General features: G+C 41.4%; 3 protein-coding genes across 3 annotated transcripts; 1 reads left to right on the forward strand and 2 right to left on the reverse strand.

Moving 5' to 3' along the window:
* Positions 1 to 116: 116 nt before the first annotated feature.
* Positions 117 to 3734, reverse strand: LOC147219207 (peroxiredoxin-6-like). The gene is made up of 5 exons (XM_086172849.1): positions 3583 to 3734; positions 2984 to 3140; positions 2226 to 2375; positions 1531 to 1677; positions 117 to 1286 (listed from the first exon to the last, which is right to left on the reverse strand). Exons 1-5 carry the CDS (start codon positions 3672 to 3674, stop codon positions 1158 to 1160), a joined length of 675 nt encoding a protein of 224 aa, XP_086028975.1. The 5' UTR covers positions 3675 to 3734; the 3' UTR covers positions 117 to 1157.
* Positions 3735 to 4528: 794 nt separating this feature from the next.
* LOC147219208 (polyisoprenoid diphosphate/phosphate phosphohydrolase PLPP6-like) lies at positions 4529 to 8500 on the forward strand. The gene is made up of 2 exons (XM_086172900.1): positions 4529 to 4976; positions 7472 to 8500. The coding sequence occupies exons 1-2, from the start codon at positions 4607 to 4609 to the stop codon at positions 7885 to 7887; spliced, it is 786 nt and encodes a 261-aa protein (XP_086029026.1). The 5' UTR covers positions 4529 to 4606; the 3' UTR covers positions 7888 to 8500.
* A 1469-nt stretch (positions 8501 to 9969) lies between these two features.
* LOC147219209 (myocilin-like) lies at positions 9970 to 13118 on the reverse strand. The gene is made up of 3 exons (XM_086172983.1): positions 12513 to 13118; positions 11852 to 11956; positions 9970 to 11354 (listed from the first exon to the last, which is right to left on the reverse strand). Exons 1-3 carry the CDS (start codon positions 12994 to 12996, stop codon positions 10552 to 10554), a joined length of 1392 nt encoding a protein of 463 aa, XP_086029109.1. The 5' UTR covers positions 12997 to 13118; the 3' UTR covers positions 9970 to 10551.
* Between the last annotated feature and the right edge of the window lie 6907 nt (positions 13119 to 20025).

Here is a 20025-nt window from a genome sequence, read left to right on the forward strand (position 1 = left end):
GGTTTTACAACAACTGTACAAGGTTGAATGTCATTACATTCAGAAACAACAGTTTTTAATGTTGATTACAGAATTATGATCCCTGCACAGGAGTTTGTATTAAGACATTCAACACATATATTTCACTGAGTGAGATGACGAGTAATTTAATTTCACTTATACATACATTCAAATCAAACAATTCTGAAACCCCACTAACCCGATTTTGTTTGTAATGTTTAATACAAATTTCAGATTTCATGAAGATACTTTGATTCTAATTTTAGATAATTTTCTTGACTGCTTTATACATGCTGTATTTCACATAAACATGTCAACACATTATACCTCTTAGCAGGTTATTTAAAATTTATTTTAAATCATTAAAATTATTATGCACATATTATAAATGTATGTGAATAACATTTCACCCTTGCCCTGTTATTGACATGTTGCTTTCATTTGATAAAAATATTGGAATTTTGTTTTGTCTATCTAGATATAGTTTGTCTTTACCCTCTATAAATTCTCCTGTTTACTTGTTGCAAAGAGAAGTAGCAAGTTCCAGGATCAAATTGGATAATCTCTACAGTGATGCTGTCAACCCAAGGAGAGGAGGCGCTAAATCCTGCACAGCTGAGTTAACAGACAACTTCAAACTCAACGAACTTACATGAATGGAGAAGTCCGTACTTTCCAGAAGTCGTGACAAGCAGGGCAAGGACATTTCACTCATCCTTTGATAAGTATTGAAAGCACAAGCACCCTGTTTAAACTTTATTGAGCATTCAACTTCTTTTTCTCCTTTTACCACTGCAAATCAATCTTCTCCATCTAACTCTATTCTCTGTATTGTCCTCTCTCACTTTGTCCTTAAATCTTCTCTTATTGAGCATTCAGCGAAAAAGATAACCAAAAAGATAACCAATAACAAAGATTTCCTCAAAGGCAAATTTGATAAATAGGTCATTTAAGAATAATCTCAGCCCCTGCATCTGCTACATCTCTTGGTAGAATGTTCGATAACTTAAAAGCATATTAAAGAAACCTGAATCATTCATTGCATCATGAAATGTATATTTTGTGAAGTTATTAGGTATCATGTTACCAGCTGGACTGAAGAACTGCTTGGTAATGTTGAGTGCATGTGACAGAGGCGACTGTTGTGTATGCTGGGCTTATTGTTGGGGTGTGTATCGCAGATACTTCTTGCCCGAGGGCAGTTCTTTGGTGTAAATGCCAGCTGGGAACAAGGATGCTGCCTCCTCTTCAGAGAAGCTGGGAGGAACCATCACACAGTCCCCGGGCTACAGTGACACGCACACACAGACACAGATTGGATGAGATTGTTCCAGATGGCTGGCAGATCCGCAAGGGAGTTGTGACCATTTTATTTGGCAGGTACATAGAGTTTATCTGTTCTATTATCAAAACCTCGCTGGTGAGATAAGAGATAAAATACACAGACTGGTTCGGAAAACGGCATCTGGTGCAGTCAGCTGCAGAAATAATTGGTGGCAACTGGGGTCATTTTCAAGTGGAGTGACGTACCTGCCAGTCTGCAGGTGTAGCCACTCGTTTCCTAGCTGTGAGCTGCAGCGAGTCCAAGACACGGAGGATCTCATCAAAGCTGCGTCCTGTGGTGGCTGGATAGAGCAGCGACAGTTTCAGCGTCTTGTCAGGGCCGATGACAAACACCTACATACGAAAACATAAGACTCATAAATTCCTACTGTTCTCCCCATAAGTGTTTAAAGAAAAATGATTCTCTTCTAATATCAATTATTCCCCAATGTTTGGACAATGGGTTGGTTTTTACACCGTTTTATTTTGCGCTCTGACCTCAGTTCCACCAACAAATTGAACTGCTGGGTTACATGATTAAATCTATCATCCTCAATCACCTTCTAATTCTTAGTATTGTCATTTTTTGCTAAATGCATATCAAACAGCAGTAAGCAAAAAAAAAAAAAAAGAGAAAAAGTTGAAACCATTAATATGGAGTTATATATTGTTGCTATTTTACATGACAGGCATGTTGAGCATTGTGGTCTGCTTGGTCTTATTCAGTGTTGCTAGCACTGGCAGGTCCCCTAAGAAGGGATTAATTAGGAAGAGAACAAGTCAAAATAAAGCAGGATGGAGTATAAAGTGTTAAGAACTTGTAATGTAGAATCCTGGGTTACGGAAAGGTTAAAGAGTAAATTAATTTGACTGCTGCATGCGTGTGTTTGGAAGACACTCACACAGCGGGCAGTGAGTGGCATGCCATCTTTGTCCTTCTCATCAGGGTCCAACATGCCCAGGGCCACTGCCAGCTCCCGTTTACCGTCCGCTATGACGGGGAAGGGCAGCGAGCAGCATGTGCGGTCCTCCCCGTTGTAGGCCAGGATGTCCTAGTTAGGGGAGAGACAAAACAGTCAGACCAGAGGAAGAACTATTTTTTTGGCTTCATAATAAAATGCTGTAGAGTACATCTGAAGAAAATTGTCAAAATTTCTCCTTAGCAAAATATTTTTTTTAATAGATTTTTATCTAATTAGAATTTAAATTAAAGAATAAATACATTTTTTACCTTGTTTATCACCACCCAATAGGAACCCTATTTTTTTTAGATTAATTTAGCTGTCTGGGAAATTATTTGTATAATTCTTTGATTTTCATGTATATTCTTTTTTTTCTGGACAGTTTTATGTACAGCTAAAAAGTAGGGAGACATTAATCCCAGCATGCGTTTCCTATTTTTGCCATTAAGGGGAACTCAGTGAGTGATGCCAACTCCAGGAAGCCATGTTATCTCCTGAGACGTCTATATTAAATCATAAGCATAGGGCAAAAACTATTTAAATAGCACCTAGATTTTATAGCACATTTTTCTTTTTTTTCAGACGGTTAGCTGTATTACCCCTGTATTTACAATAGAAACTGTCAACATCAAGGAAGACTCCTCTGCTGATTTTTTTTTTTTTTTTTTGCAGATATAGAATGGATGCTGGTGCCTCACCTTCACCCAGCCATGGTGGTCCTCCACAGAGTCAATGGACAGGGCTATCAATTTGACGTCACGTTTGCTGAATTCACCGCTCAGCCTGGCAACTCGCCCCAGCTCGGTGGTGCACACAGGGGTGAAGTCTCTGGGGTGGGAGAACAGGATTCCCCATCTGCAATGAAAAGAAGAATGGGAGTGAGTTGGTGGCAAAGCTGCTGAAATGCAATTATACGTCCTGAGAGCACTAGTTTGCTTGTATGTTTTTTTTTATAGATCATATTAGGTTGACTGAAATGTTCCACAAAGGTCGTCAAGGGGGTTGGAAATGTGGCATTTGTGAATCATACCACCCTGAATGGGCGTTAAGCAAGATGCAAATTTACAACCACTGGTAGAGAATTGGTTTAGTTCTAAAGAATTTCTGAAGAGTTCTCAGAATTCCATTGTTCAGACTGTACATATGACACTAAAAACTTATTTAAATTGAAAGCAGACGTTAGACCGTTGTTAAGAGGAACTGGATGAGTCGGACATAAAGAGCTGTCCACAGCCATTCTCAGTATTCTGATGGATCCACGAAACAATATGGAATAATTGCCAGTATTCCTACTTACGAATCGCCAAGAAATTGGTGGAGTTTAATTTTGCCCATGGTGGTCTCTGCCTCAAAATCTGGAAATAGATCTCCGAGCAGCAGCCCAGGCATTTTCTAGCGTCACCGTGGATATGTTTCTTCTGCTTTGCTGAGGCTGCGACATGATGAAAGTCTGTGGTGACAAGCGGGCGGATACTTCCTCACCGACAAGGAAGCGGCGTCCTATGCAAAGTATTTCACAGCATACTTTGAGACAGATGATGCAGTGCAGACCCAACATTCCACATGATAAATACATTTTTGAAGGCTAAACGCAATGCAGAAGCAGTTGTTAGGCCTTTAGTCCTTTAACTTTATTTCTTGGTGTATCCTTTATGTCTTGAGAAAATGGTGCCACCATTTCCATCCCTACGGTTCCTCGGCTTATTGGGTGATATTTAATGCAATTCTTACTGGGATGTTTCTGATGCTGTGTGTTTTGTACAGATGACTGCTTACATGTGTTTTCATATCCAAAATGTAAAAAAATGTTGTCGGTATATTAGGCCATGTTTAAGTCTTTGGGGCATGTAATCAAGATTTGCTTCGATGCATCACCAGACCTCTGAATGCCACCGTGCCCACCCCTAACCTTTGCACTTCAACACAGGGAAACATCCCACAGTCAAATCGCTACAATATATGACAGGGGAAGTACCTGCATTTCTCCATCATTGAAGTGCATATCAACATTTTTGTGCGTTCTTGTGTCAGTGCGGTGGCACCATGAATTATTTTGGTCATTTGACAGGCAGTTTCATAAAGAGGAAGTGTAGGAACCTGATGAATGCGCTTCACAACAAAGGGGCAGTTCTTATCTCAGGCCACCGTTCATGATGATCATCAGAATGTCGCTGCAAACTTTCTGACCATGTGATCTCAGAAGTCCAGCTTAAAGTGCGTGTCAGGCCGCTTCCGGTCCCTTCCCTCAGTCCGCACGATGCATCGCGTCTGATCGCTGCGGGACGATCTAGAGCAAGGAGCGGCGGACTAACGAAAAAAAAATGTCCTCGCTGGTTTCCAGGCGGAATAGTTGCCGTGGAAGTCAATGCACCGGTCGGGCGTCCTCTGAGGGCAGCGTCCGCCGCCGGACCTCCAGCTGCTGCGCAGCGGCGCAACCAGAGGGGCTCTCTGCCAGCCTGAGCCAGCCGTGCTGCGCCATCGCGCTCCGCTTTCTGCTGGCGATCGATCTCTGGCTGTCCAAGCGGCTCGGGGTGTGCGCCTGCGAGGGGGCCCCGTGGGGCGGCATTCGACCCCTGGTACGCCTGGTGGAGTTGTCTGGGCACGCCGTCCCGTGGCTCGTCGGCACTCTGTACACTTTGCTCCGTGGGGAGACCGTGGCCGAGCAGGAAGTCATGTTGAATTTGGCTTTTGGTGAGCGACCGCTGAGTGATCAGAATTTGTTTGAAACCTTGCAATGCAAAACACTAAAAAGAAATAGTAGTTCCTCAAGAGATGCGTCGTGCGCGGACAGGTCAGATATGCCATGCACGGTTTGAATGCTGGTGAGGGTGCAAAATTTGTTTGAAACCTTTCAACGCAAACATTTTAAAATAGTATTTATTCACGAAAAAAGGTGCGTCGTGGTCTTGAAAGTGCACGGACAGGTCAGAAATACCACGCACTGTTTGAATGCTGGTGAAATTCCAGAGTTTGGTTAAACCTTGCAACACAAAGCACTTTACAAATATTAAATTAAGAAAAGGGATGCGCTGTGAACTTGAACGTGCGTGGATAGGTCAGACATACCGCGCACTGAATGCTGGTAAAGGTCGGTGCGTCATTACGCACAAAACCGCGCCACTTCCAATATACAACCGCCGGATATTATTCGGTGCCATAAACAAGACAACGCTGCGTACAAGAAAGTAATCGTCTCATAATCGGCCTCCCTGCCTCTGACCGGAAATAGCCATCGCTGCAGTGGAAAATGTTTCTCCTTTTAGCCGGTACTTTTTAGTTGACAGCCACGTGATTGGAGTGATGCTTTGCTTATAGATTATATAGGGTCAGCTCGGAGATCAGGGCCCTGGTGAAATGCCAGATCTATTCTTGGCACTTGGCAGTGGTGGGCATCATCACCCTGTTGTGCTAAACACGATGGAGCAATATAATTTTGGAAAGAAAGCAAAACAAAAAAAAACATTAGTGAATCAAACATTAGCTTGAGCTCCTTATAACAAGTGCCCAATGTGCTCCCATTTATAGACTTGGGATAGACAGATAGATTGACAGACAGACAGACAGATGACTTTAATAATACATATTTCATTTAAGGCATCTTAGACACTCTGCAAACATCTATACAAAGCGAAAAAGTTTGAAAGAAACAATAAAAATAAGATGTGTTTTGAGTTTTGGTATGAAGTGAGGGAAGGAATCAATGTTCCTGAAGGACTTTATTACTTAATTATTCCCCAGGGGGAAAGTAAATCGTCAAACCAGCTACGTATATCAGTAAACAATAAGGTAGGAACATTTTAAACATACACACACACACACACAAAAAGAAAAATATAACCATAAATACAAAAAACAATAAGAGAATATAAATATAATATGAAAAACTGTGGTAGAGAACACAGAAGTGCAGTGGACCAGACTGGTGGATGTATGTTAATTCAGGTGCTCCAGTTCAGTGACCACAGGTGTGGAAGTGGCAGATGTGTTGGAGTCTGACGGCACCAGCCAGGCAGCTCCTGTCTTGTTCCTTTCGGCTGAGGGGGCTTTAGGCGTCGGATGCTCTTGTGGTTGTCCAGTGTCTCAGGGTGGGGGGTGAGAGGCATTGTCCATAGTTGACAGCAGTTTTGCCGGCATTCTGTCCGCGGCCACCTCCTCCAGGGCGACAAGCTTAGAGCCAACAACACACCGTGCTTATGCAGGGTGGGGGGAATTTTTTCCGCACCCAAACTGAGTGTCTAAGAATAGAAAGTATTTGCTCATATTGTAAAGCCCCTTGAGGGGGTCTTTGTGATGTATAAATATTATTTGGCTTTACTTGGCATTGCTGTGAAAGAGGCCAGCTGCTGTTCAAATTGGCCCTCAAGAGACACTTTTCCTTTGATGGTGTGAGAGAGGAGATACTAAATGTATAGTTCCTTGTAAAAAAATATTTTAAAAGCTCACTTTGAGCCTCACAGCTTTATTGCTCTATTTACTTCAAGGATTATATCACACACAATGCATATAATGATCTTATAAAGCACAATGCTGAACTGTTACCTGAAGTAAAGTAAAAAGATAGTTGTACTCAAACCCTCATGAAAAATGAGTGTTCCAGTGTTGTAACAATTAAAGCGCAACCATTCCACTGTGAATGAAAATGCTTAATTTGTGAGATTTGTTTGTTTTCTGCAGAAAAGACACCCCTGTCACACATTATTGATAGCCTTGGCCATAGATATGTATTGACAATGTAAAAAAGCATAGTTAAGTGTTTGATCAGAAACATCGATTAATTGCCCCATTCCCAATCATAACTCAAAACACATTTATTTAAAGCAGCCTATTCCAATGACTCTGTTATTTATTTATTTTTTTTAATTTCTATATTTGCCACATTCATTGTTTTTGTTATTTTTAATGTTTCTGTTTAATGTTAATATGACTGTATGTAATATGTATATGTGAAGAAGTAAAAAAGGCACCCTAAATCAAATATGATTATTATTATCATTATTAATCAGTACAAAAGTAAAATGGAGTCATAATGAATGCATGGATGGGCATCAGCATTAAAATGTCAAGTTGAAGGTTGCCTTGATATCTTCAACCACTCTTTTCTGCCTTGTTGTTGTTTGCAAAACAAATAATTTTTCAACAACACCTGTTGTGATTAGAAATAAAAAAATATGTTTTGCTTCTTGCAGCTCTTCTCTTGGATCTCTTGCTCGTTCGAGTTGTGAAGACTCTGGTCAGACGTCGAAGGCCTGGCCAGAATCGCACGGACATCCTCTCCACGTTCTTCGTGGAGCGCTACTCCTTCCCATCCGGCCACGCCACAAGGGCTGCCATGTGCGCTCGCTTCCTCCTCACCCAGCTGGTGGAAACAAACTCCATGCGGGTGCTGGTTTTGGGATGGGCCGGTTTGGTGAGTCTGTCCCGGCTGCTGCTCGCCCGGCACTATGTAACAGACGTGGGCTTTGGGTTGGCGATGGGTTACTGCCAGTACAACCTGGTGGAGAAGCTGTGGGTGACGTGGGACGGCCTGCAGGACCTACTGCTCATGAGGCTGCATGGAATACTCAGCAACGGGCGGCTGTGGATGTTAGACTGGAAACATTAGTGGGAGCGTGTGTTGGGAATATTTGTAGCATGAGCGTGTAATTTGAAAATCCTCGGCTGTTTGAAAAAGGTTCACTATGTAATAACTTAGTTGAATATTTTGTATATTTCTACATTCTTACCTGTATCTGTTGGTGAAGCTTTGATTTTTAAAAAAACATTTTTTTTTAAGAAATCCACTAGGATTGTCTCATAGCCAGATATACATGTAGCTTATTTGCACAAGTTAATGCATGAACTTAATTTTTAATTGTTTTAACAAAACAAAACGCACTGACAGAGTTTGTGGCTTAAATTTTAAAACCTGAACTGGCAAACAACTTTCGTAACGAGACATTCAGTTCAGGCTGCGGTGACATAGATATGTGGTTTTGTATTGAGCTGTCACAGTCCAATGTGGGTTTAGTAGCATTTGTCTGAAGACTAGACAAATGCTCAAGTGTGTGTGTGTGTCTCTCTCTCTTTCTCTCTCTCACATGCACACACATTTCCATCAGCTGCTGCTGTTGTACCTCCTGACTTTCATTAGATCCCACCCCTCCTCCTCTTAAAGTTGCCCTGTGGGCTACATTTTTGACATACAGTTGTATTTATTTACAGAAATAAACTGTTCACCCTGGTGGGGTTGAATCTATGATGTTTTCAGAAGCTTTGTCTCACAATCTATGACTGGAACCTGCAAAATGGGGATGCAGAAAGCTACCTACAGAGGGCAGCATGTGACTGAAATATGTTGAGATTGTTGCGTCTTCGTCTAATTACACACTGAGTATTTTGACAGCGTTGATCAAATATTGGCTGCAAAAGACTATGTTATAAACTAAGTGATTCAAAGTTACCATCACAACTGGATACATTATTGTTAAAGATATTACCAGACAAATAGAAACGCAAGCAAGAAGATGCACACATCTTTTACTTTTAGCCAAATTGTTTTACTCGGAAATATACTGTTACAACTGCTCAGTATTCTTTTAGGTGGCATGGATCAGGACTCAAGAAGGAGGGAGGTTAAATTTCCAAATAATAATTGAAATAGCCCATTTGGAAATATTTAAAAAGAAGAAGCCTGATGTGAAAGCCGTTGAATGGAAGAAATGGAAAGTCACTTGCAAGATAAGAATCAGAGAAGAGGTACTGAGTGGTAACTGAGGTAAGTAGGTCAAAGACAAAGATGGGTTGAAATCAAAATTTAATTCACCGCTGACACTTCCTCCTTTCTTCCCTATTCCTATTGGTGTTTTTACCTTTTTTTTTCTTTTATTCTTTTCACCCTTTTTTTAGTTTGCAATAAAATGAGGAAAAAAATGTTGCAGAACGATGGAATGCATGGGGGAAACAAAGCCCTTTAATGTTGAAATGTTTGTGTGTCTGTATGTGTATGAATGCAGTGCATGTGCACATGCACACGCTACTGAAGGCAGTAACATGTTGGAAACATTTTTAGCATTTTTTTAATTTTAACACCAGATCAGTCTGTTGGAGTTGGACACAGGGGGGAGCAGCTGTTTTGAGCAGTTAGATGAAGAGCCGCCGGGGAAAGGCTGCAGCTTCAACTTCACAGGGTGGTAACAGCCTCCTTCTGTTGTGCTTTGCTGTTCACACACATTCAGAATGGAAGTTGTTGTCACCACCTGTAACAAGGTCTCACGAGACAACCAGGACTAAAATCTCAAGGATTGGCTCTTCGTATTCATAATAATCCAGTTACATATGTTGTCGTTCAATCTCATCTGGATGAGTGAACTTATGGAGATGCACGTACCTCTTAGTCACACACAAACAATAGGCAGGTTAAAAACCCAGGAGTATAAGGAGCAACATGGTATTAATTTAACTGAATACAACAAGGGCAGATAATTCATAAATATATATGCTCATGGGTCTGTGTACATAGTATATATGTGAGCGTAATCATCTGATATTATACAAGAGGTATTCTCTTGGATTATTATTTATTTCTTCATCTTTGATAGTAATAAATGTTCAAGGGAATCTACTTAATGTGATTCCAATCTCTTTACACAAGCACCTACATAACTAAATGTTCTATTCAGAGGAAAATGAAATATGACTCAAAGAGTGTGACCGTATATACATTTTAATTGAGAATTCCAACATTTATTATAAGTGACAAGACAGCTCAAAATATTGAACATGGCATTACATGCTTTACAAATATTCCAAGCGAAATACTTCTTATTTACAATAGTGATAGAAAAATAGATTCTGGTGATGAAAAGACAAATGGGCCAGGGTGGCTTTACTGTGGCACAAGTAAGAGATGAAGAACCAGAAGTCCTCAGTTTGCCGCCCAGGGGACGCTGAGTCACTTTGGTTCCAACAGTTCAGTAACAGCATTCCTTCTCTCCTGACGTCATCCTCTATATTAGGTTTCTGCAGACCCAGAGACGGCAATTTCAGGATCACTGTCCGGGGGATCGGTGTTGTGACGAGTTATGTTACATATTGGTATGTGCTGCTCAGCAATTCTTAACATCAGATCTACTCAGTTATGTTTTGGCCTAAACCAGCACGAAGCCACGGTACCAATTTTTTTGGCAACTCAATGTCTGAACAGGAGTGAAATCTTAAAAAAAAAAAAAAACGGAAGTGTAGTCCTCAAACAGCTGTCTCCTGGCCAGCAGCCTTTTGATACTCATCTTTAGCTGCTGCTTACACTCGCCCTGCCTATTCTGATGTCATAAGTGACCATGTGGAAGTTGTCCCAAGCGTAGAGCTTCCTGTGGTCGTGGTTGTAGTCCACCATGCTGTTGTAACGGTACTTATTCTTGAAGGGCACAGAGGTAGCAGCACCCACGCCGCTGGCCGTGTCAAACACATGATTGATGGTGGTGTTGGGCGCCGTGTAACTGGCCACTGTGTAAAGCTTTCCGCACACCATGAACGCATTGGCTACCGTGTTCTTCCTGATGTTGGTCTCCCAGCTTTGCTTCACCTCCAGAGTCTCTGGGTTAAGCTTGGCGATCACAATAGCACCCTTCGCCTTATTAGTGCTGTAGATGGCCCACAGGCCACGCTCGTCCACCGCCAGGTCAATGTCTGTGTATCCCCCCCAGGAATATGGGAACTGGCCGTGGAAGCCGGCGTGAGGCAGGTCCCGCCGTGACGCCAGGGACTCGGACGCCAGGTCGTAGCGGATCAGAGTGCGGCTGCGTTTGCGCTGGTAGTACAGCGACCCCCGGTATACCGTGGCCCCTGTGCTCTCTACGGGCTCGGGGAGGAGCAGGATCTTCATGGGGAAGCCGCGAGAGAACTGTTTCATGTCTTCATATGCAAACAACTGGCGCACGTCTTTGCCCACCGTGTCGATGCGCCAGACAGTCTTGTTGGTGTAAATAGATCCTTGGGGTTCGGGATCCTGCATCCACACGCCGTACTTCCCTGTGATTCCATCGGCCTTCCTGTGTAACATCGGCTCGCCAACTGACACCAGCTCGCCACAACCTGGAGAAAAAGCTCAAGCGTAAGCATGTCACACTGATTTGGTCGAAATTAAATTGGTTTCTAAAACCAAACAAAATATGTATTGATGAAAAAAAAAACATGATGTTGGAATTGAAAAAAATATTATAATACTTGGTTTATTTTTTTTTCATTGTTCACAGGTATGTTTTTTGACTATTTTGACTGTTAAAAAGTCAGTAATTCACTTACAAGTTTAAAACATACAAAGGTTGGGTAGCTTTTTTTAACTTCAGACACTTGGTAATTCTCTACAACATTTCAATTGTTCTCTGTCAGATGCAAAGAGCAATTATATAAGTGCACAACGATAAAACTATTGATATTTTGTCGGACAAAACAATTCAATTTGTCCACTTACAATATCCACAAATAGAAATATTTTCCTTAAAAATGTCAAAAGAGCCGAAATAAGACATTATTACAGAATCCTACATTTACAGTGGCTTTCCTGTTGCATAACAGCAAGGAAACTTTACCAGTGAAACTATGACCTCCCCCAGGAATGAGGTGGGACGCCGGGACCTCTGTCACCTCAGCCTTCATCTCCTGGTATGCACCGTTACTGAAATCATAGCCTCGGTCTGTCAGGAATAAAGAAACAGGAGAAACACTTAAAAATGATGGCAGTTGTAAAGGATATGGATTTGTTTGACATTTCTGATGATGCAAACTTAGTTTCTTAATCTAAATAATGTGTATAACAACAGCTGTGCAAGAAATTCTGCCTCGGAGAGAATTGAAATGTTCTTTTTGTGGTCTGTTTTATAACAGTGTTGATTTATTTTTATGGTCAATTAGGAGACTGTCATTTCTGGCGCCGGTCAACTTCCACATGCCTCACTAGGTGGGACACGTCGATGCAAGCCGAACATAAATCAGCCAAATCTAAAGTCTCTGTGCCCATCAGGCTCCCCCGTAACTCTGCTATTGCTGTCCTGAGGATGATCGTGCACACATAAACAGATGAACATGCAAAGCCATAGAAGAAGACTCCATGGGGTGAATTCCAATCCCATTACTCAACCTGACCTGTTGCCCCTGGACACTTTTCAAAGTCTCAAGTCATCCAGGATGGCATTCATCATGGCGCACCAGTCTTGTGAGGAATCCTGTCTTCCAGGACAGAGATGTACATACCATTTGCAGGTCTGTGGCTTTTTTCATGTTGAGCCCGCGCCGAGGCGTTTGTCTGCTGGCAGGGTTTCTGCCGCAGGGTCTCCGCCTCCTGGCTCAGCTCTGCCATCCTCATCTGGAGCTCCTGGAGCTGTCGGCTCAGACGGCCCTTGTCCTGCTGCAGCTGATTCCTTTCGGCCGTCACCTGGGAGTAGGCTTCCTGGAGGCCCTCCTCCCCAGCCCCGACCTCACTCCTGGGGACGTTGTCCGCTCCCGCTATCAAGCGGCTGACCAGAGCCTCCAGCAGGGTGAGTCGGGACATCACCCCGTCCATTTCTGGTTTCGCAGAGGCCCCGGAGCAGCTAGACTCCACCGGACTGGCCACGGTGAAAGTATAGTGGCAACGTCCGGCGTTGTCATCAGAGCGGCGCAGAGAAGCTCGGTCTTCGATCTGACTTTGGATGGCCCTAGTGAGGGACAGACACAGCAGGAGCAACTGGAGCCACATTCTAGATGGTATTCTTCTATGGTGATAAGGGAGAAGAATGAATCTGTCTTCTCTGCTTTTCTTATTCTCTGTTTCTTCCTTTCCCCCCTGAGTGTCTTCTGGTCACCGCAGGTCAGTTTCTGAATCCCGGCAATGCTGACAGAGGGATATTTATACAGTGAAGTGTCACCGTGTGGGAGGGGACAAGGAGCGTGTCAGGGAGTGAAATAGCCATGGGGTCTGAGGGGTGTACGCGGAGCCACGTTCTTCCTCTTAGCAGGGTGCAGTAGAAAAAAAAAGACAAACAACTTCCACACAGTGGAAAAATCCACATATTTCTCATTTGCCTGTAGAGAAATCTGTTATTATGCCTCACCAGTGGGTATGTCCCCGACTGGACACTGTCTTTTTATGTGTCTCCTTTTTTGTTACCGGCAGTCCCGTCTACTTCCTCCATGAGTGATGGTTTTACCATTAAAACTGCCTCGTGATTTACCGTAACCCCAGTTTATTACTCGGGCATGGCGTGAAGTTTAGGCTGGAGGACAAAAATGTAAGAATCCAGGAATCCGCTGGCGGCATTTCATCAAGTGAAATGGTGCGCCAAGTGACCCTTATGGCCCAGAGTAGTAACCCCCCTGTCCCCTATTTCTCGCAAAGCTATGTAGGATATCTGCAGGTAAATGAGCCCACCTGGTAATAAATACCTGGCGAGACAATCTTTGGATTAACCTGCACTCCTAAATGCACTAATTTGATTCGGGCGATCTTAGATTTCAATGTAATAAATAAAATTAAAGACCTCAAGACGATAAATGAAAACGATTCTGACCTCTATGTGGGTTTCCTCCAAAAATATGCAGTTAGTTCATTGGAGACCCATAGTTGGGGTGTGAATGAAACAGTAAATGGTTGTATGTCTCTCGCCCTGTGATGGACCGTCTGAACCCCACCTATTGCCCGATAACAGCTGGGATAGGCTTCAGCAACCCTGAGTGCAGGATAAGCAGTATAGATAATGAATGAATGAATGAATGAATAATTGCTTTAATATTGCTTCATGCCCATGTAAACTGTCCATTCATAAAATAAGTAAAAAAAAAATAGAAACCCTAGTGTAGTAGCAGGTGAAATCCCCACCATTTACTCAGAAGATAGTGGTGATCTTGGATTTATTGAGCTATGTCGGTATATGATGAAAGAGTGAATGAATTTATACACAGGGAAATAACTACGAAAAAGGTTTATAAAAAAACATTTGCACAGTCCACCTCCCGTTTTTGTTCCAAGTCTCTGCGGTTTGAAGTATTTGCCTCACCTGCGTCCCATCTGTCTCCGTGTGGAACATCCGGGTGTGCCTGTCTGCGGGACGGAAAGGGGAAATACCAAACCGCTGGAGTTCAGCAGTTGTGACCGTTCCAAAGTTTCTGTGTTTGTTTGTTACAAGTGTTCAACTAATAAGCTGTTCTTTTTTTTTGTTTGTTTTTGCTCAGTCAGCATGCCATATACACGTGTTTCATGTGACCATTAGCTCACGCACATCTGTGTTTACTTCTGCAAGACCGACCCCGCTGCTGGCTTGTTAACCTGTCCATTTACGACCCGCGGAAAGTCACGGCGCTCCGCGGTGTTTTCATTTTCGTGAGGTGCATTTGTCTTATGTAACATTACAACCCTCATAAAAACTTCGCCCCCCAGCCCCTCTGGTTGTCATTAAAAAGTACAGAAGAGTACAATCACATCCCTGGGCATCGAGCTCTGGAACCAGACCCCGGCACTGGCCTGCTGAAATGCACATGTGAAACCTTAAAATACATTTAATGTTGGCGAGCGTCATATCCGTTGGTGCAACTTCTGCTTTTTAATGTCTCTCCTTCCTGGATTTTAAATACTATAACAATTCAGATACGAACTTACGCTTTTCAAATCTGCTTGATCATAATAGTGTTCTTAGTCTTACTTTGAGTTCTTTCAGTTTAATTGGTCTTACTGATTTGTACCAGATGGTAAAAGGACATTTTGCAGGCCCCAAGTCTTTTTACTTGAATTAAAAGTGAAGACTCAGTCACGTTAGAAACTTTCTGTTTTTTTTTTTTTTTTTCAATTCCAACCCTCTCCAATTGTGTTCCTTTCCAATCTAACACCACAGTCAAATATTTGAGCCAACCCGGTTAACACCTGCTAAAAAACACAAACGCTTTGTAAAGGTTCATTTGATTTATTCTAGTTATTTCCCAGCCAAGGTGCCTCATGCGTGTACATTTGTGAGCAATTACTCTTAATTAGTTTGGGAAAGTATGGAGGGTTTTATGCCATAAAGCTCAAGTAACAGTGGAGCCACGGGTCATCTGTGTTTAAATAAATAGTCAAGGTCAAAGCCTTGTCTCAAAAGGCTTGGGTTGAATCTTAAAACGTGATTTTCAAGTTACGCGAAACGTGACTTCCATTCAACTCGCTTCTATTTTCTTTTCGGCCGCTCCCTTCACGGGTCGCCACAGCGAATCATCTCCCTCCATCCAACTTGAGTCTCTAACTTCACATCCTCTTTCACTTCATCCATAAAACTCTTCAATCTTCCAGCTTGGTAGTTCCAACCCCAGCGTCCTCCTTCCAATATATTCACCATCCCTCCTCTGTCCATGTCCAAACCGTCTCAGTCTGACTTTATCTTCAAAACATCTAACATGTGCTGTCATTCTGATGGACTCATTCTTAATCCTATCCATCCTCCTCACTCCCAAACAGAACCTCAACATGGATGTAAGATGTCAATTTTACAATTCTATTGTTTTGGCAAATCTCTGGAAATCATTAGCAATACTTTGACAATGGTCCTTTCACTTTGACCAGATAAAAAAAAACAAAATGGAAAACTGGAAGACAAAATTGTGTATCACAAATTACTCTGGCAGTTACTGCAACATAAAAAAATAAAAGGAAAAAGAACCTTAAAGTCTTTAGTACAATCCCAGTATACTTGGCACTTCATGATTTCCACCGTTAAATCCTGAAGGGACATCTTACTGCTGTTTTTGCTTTTTCTTCGAGCATGACTTATGTAACAGAAGAAGAGAAAAAGGGAGGATGGCGGTCGGCTGGGATAGGAATGAGAGAAACAGAGTGATTGTCAAATCAAGATGGATGAGTGGAAAGTGATCTGTTTATACGGCATCTGGTGTGATTTGCCGAGAGATGCGGGCCCAATCAAGTCGTAAAGCAATGCTTGGTGGCAATCATTTTACGGATGACAATTTAAGTGGAGAAAAATAAAATAATATCCACGCCGTACCACTGCAGGCGTGCCAAATGTCCATTTGCAGGTGTAAGGAGTTGCGTAACCTCTCTCACCTGGTGCCAGTCTGGCTTGTTGATGCTGACGCCAAACAATCGTTCGTGGGAGTGTTGATCTTCAGACACGCCGCCTCTCGACGGGACACAACAACAAGTCTCTGTAAGGTTTGACGGGGTTTTTCCTCTGCATATGCGAGAAGGGAGTGAGATATTTGCAATGATTTATACATGTTGTGAAGGAACCATCCAAATATGAGACAAGTCGTTATTACTGATTCATTGAGAGTAGTTGTCGGATTAAGTGTACACACAGAGGGTAAAGCTAGAGTTTTGTGTGTGAGTGTGTGTTAGATCATACCCCCAAAGTCACAGCAGCCAGCAGGTCATTAGTCAGGCTGACGTCATACACATGCACACAAACACACACATATACACACACACACACACACAGACACTTGTCTACACACTTAAAGCGTCACCTCATGGTGCAGTAGATGTTGTTTGGTCTTTGACAGTTCAATACAGGTGTGACAGCCCAGCTTCTCATTACCGCAGTGAAGTGTTTCTTAGCGGACCCGACTGATGATCAGCAATGTTTAGAGTCAGATAACGGGTGTTTAGGGGTCCTCAAAGGGAGCGCTGCTGTACTCTGAACATTCATTACATCATTACTTCCTTGCTTGGTCTTTGAACAAGTTTGGTGAGAAAATAAGAAAAGAAGATTTCATGCATACGCACACAAATACTCACTGGGTCCAGTAGCAAACCTTTGTTTTATGTCTTGCTCATTAACATGTCCTCTTTTACATACATTTAAAAAAATCTAAGTTATATTTCATCTCATATACTTGATAAGAAGATAAGAATACCCTTTATTGTCATGATACTGAATGTTTGGAAAGACATTGGAGAGCTTCTCCTTTAACAGCAAGCTATAAGAGGATACTCGTGTATACAATAAAAACTCAGACAAGGCAGTTCAAAGAAGACAGTACAAATTGACTCTGGACTGAATTTTATCATTATATTACATTACATATATGTATAAGATACTGTTTAAGATACTTAACATGTTACATTTTTCTTAAGGAACCTACATTTTATTTTGCATTCTTTAATTTTCTGTATTATTTCATACTTGTATGGTACTGTTTTAAACTGACATTTTTTAATCTATCGTGATTATTTATATTATAATTGTACTACTTCCACTGCACCACCCACTTTTTGCTGTGCAAATCGAAATATCACATTTAATTGTCCCATTGTGGGAGAATTAAAGCTGCATTCTATTCTTTTCTATTCTATTCTATCACAATATATGTGTATGTATGTATATATATATATATATGATAATATTTGCTCCAGCTGAGTTTCACTCTGATTTTATGTCATTCACACAAAAGGTATATCTTTAGCATCTGTAAGAATCATTTTAAATTCTGCACTCTTCACCATTGCATGCTTGTCCATCTGTCCTCTTCCAGTGATATGAAAATAATCATATATTTGTCATAATATAATATTTCTAAGTCTTCACAGCATGTGTCACCCTTACATGTGTCATATTCAATTTATGAACCATAGTAAAACCTTTGAATTATTTGGTTAGCAATCATTGAAAATACTTTTCAGAAAACTCTCTTTACTTTAGGCTTCATCATGATGTTAGGCAACCTTAACTCTGCTATGACTTTGCCATGTCGACTTCAACCTTCATGCTGCGGCAAAGGCCTTATGATGTTATTGTCCTTTGGCGAGGGAGTTAGGCGTGTCGACATGAAGAGGAGGAAAACACAGTGCTCAGTTGCCATTGAGGATCAGGAAATTACTTAATTTTATGTAAAAAAAAAAACCCACACACATAGTAATGTTTAGTAACAGCTCACACCTGGATTACTATTGGTGCTAATATAAACCTTACAGATGTTAATATAAACCCTGACAAACAGCTTCCTCACATTGCATTGTAGGGTATTCATAATTGTAGTTTCATGTGTGCTGGGTGCCATGATGTCATCCAAGTACACACAGGGAAACATTGTAATCCCAACCTATTATATAATTGCGCAATGTCTCCTAGCAAGACATCCTGCTCCAGGCACGCTCTGTGTTTTTTGTTTCTTTTTTTTTGATGGATTTACTGGATTCCACGTTGAATAGAATAGAATGTACTTTATTGATCCAAAAACTGGGAGATTATAAGGACAGCAGAAGTATAACATGCAGTAAAAAAAAGGCACAGCATAGAGAGCATATATATATTATACACATTAAAATAGAACTGTTAATTATTTAAAAAAGAACCATCCAGATAGTGAAAAAATATATAAAATTAAAATCAAAATTGAGCTTAATATCCAATAAAGGATGGAAAAAAAAGACCCGTATATACATTACATACTACATATGTTTTTGCTCTACAGCGCGCATTCAACAGTTTCAGTAAACACTTCTTTTCCTTCATCACAAACTAATTCCATCTGCATGTTTTTCTGTGTGTGTGTGAGTGTGAGTACGAGTGTGAGTGAGAGACTGAACTGTCTAAAGGTGTATGTTATGTAATGGGGCCCATGGCTTTTCCGCTTGTTGACGACAGTTTAACGGCCTCTCGGTGACCCATGCCAACAGTCTTGCTCAAAATGAGAAAATCGAGAAACATGTCTGCAGATTTCAATTTTTTAACACCCCCCCTCCTTAAGTGCAAAATGGGCCAATTTAGGATCAATTCGTTTTCATCCTAAAGTGACAGCAGCTTGTAGTTTTCTCCTGAGTCATGAGAGGAAGCAAGAGCAAGGTTCGTTAAAATTCCCCTCCTGGAAGCAAACATTTGTATCAAATCTGTAAAACAGTGTTGTTGTTGTCCTGAGAGAAGGTTAAGTTAAAAAAAGGAAAGCGTTCCTCCTGTCACGTGCGAGGGAATCAAAGGGGGGATGATGGATCACCTTGAAGACCGAGCATCGCACGGAGGAACTGCTCTCCCCGGCCCAGCCGTGACCTCAAGCCAGTAATCTGTTTTTCTGCCATTACGTTCCCATCTTCCTCTTTTTCAAAAGACACACCTTTACTCCAGTATTTATTTTTTTTTAATCCTTCAGTATCACCACACAACATGTGAGGAAAGTGAAGTTTGCCTAGCTTGGGTTGTTGGGAAAATACTATTAAGTGAAATACTCTGAGAAAACAAGCACATTTAAGAATCCCGAAATGCGTGACTAAAGTTTTGCTGTCGTTTGGAGTTTCATTTCACTGCATTTTCCATTTAAAAAAGGTTGTACGCATACCGTAAATCGGTACATCTCACATATATTTTCCTATGATGTCAGATCATTTAGATTTATTGAATGAAAATACCATCTTCTTTTGTGTTGTTTTGACGAATGTCAATATGAGCTCATATTGCGATTAAATTTAAATCGAAACAAAACGTGCTTCATCCTCTTTAGATACGCCGTCATTCTTTTTATGATGATTGCAATAACATGATATTCTAAACCCCTTGCCGAATATGAAATTCACTACAGTATGAAATTGATCATATACAATTCATAAATATTAAACTTTATTTTTATGCTGAACCTATGCTTCCAAGCACATAGACTTTAAATGTTGAATGAGACCCCGACAAAACTTCCTTAACAGATTCGATCCGCGACGTCCTCCAGGCTCAAGAGGAAATGTTCTTGAAGAGAACACTAAATCTCAAATCGTGGCAGTAATTTGTGGCATTTGTCAGCAGTCTCTGATGCTTTTCAAACC

This window comes from Fistularia commersonii, chromosome 25 (genome assembly GCF_037954325.1).
Source record: "Fistularia commersonii isolate RoL2024-O1a breed Wild chromosome 25, RoL_Fcom_v1.0, whole genome shotgun sequence".
Lineage (NCBI taxonomy): Eukaryota > Metazoa > Chordata > Actinopteri > Syngnathiformes > Fistulariidae > Fistularia > Fistularia commersonii.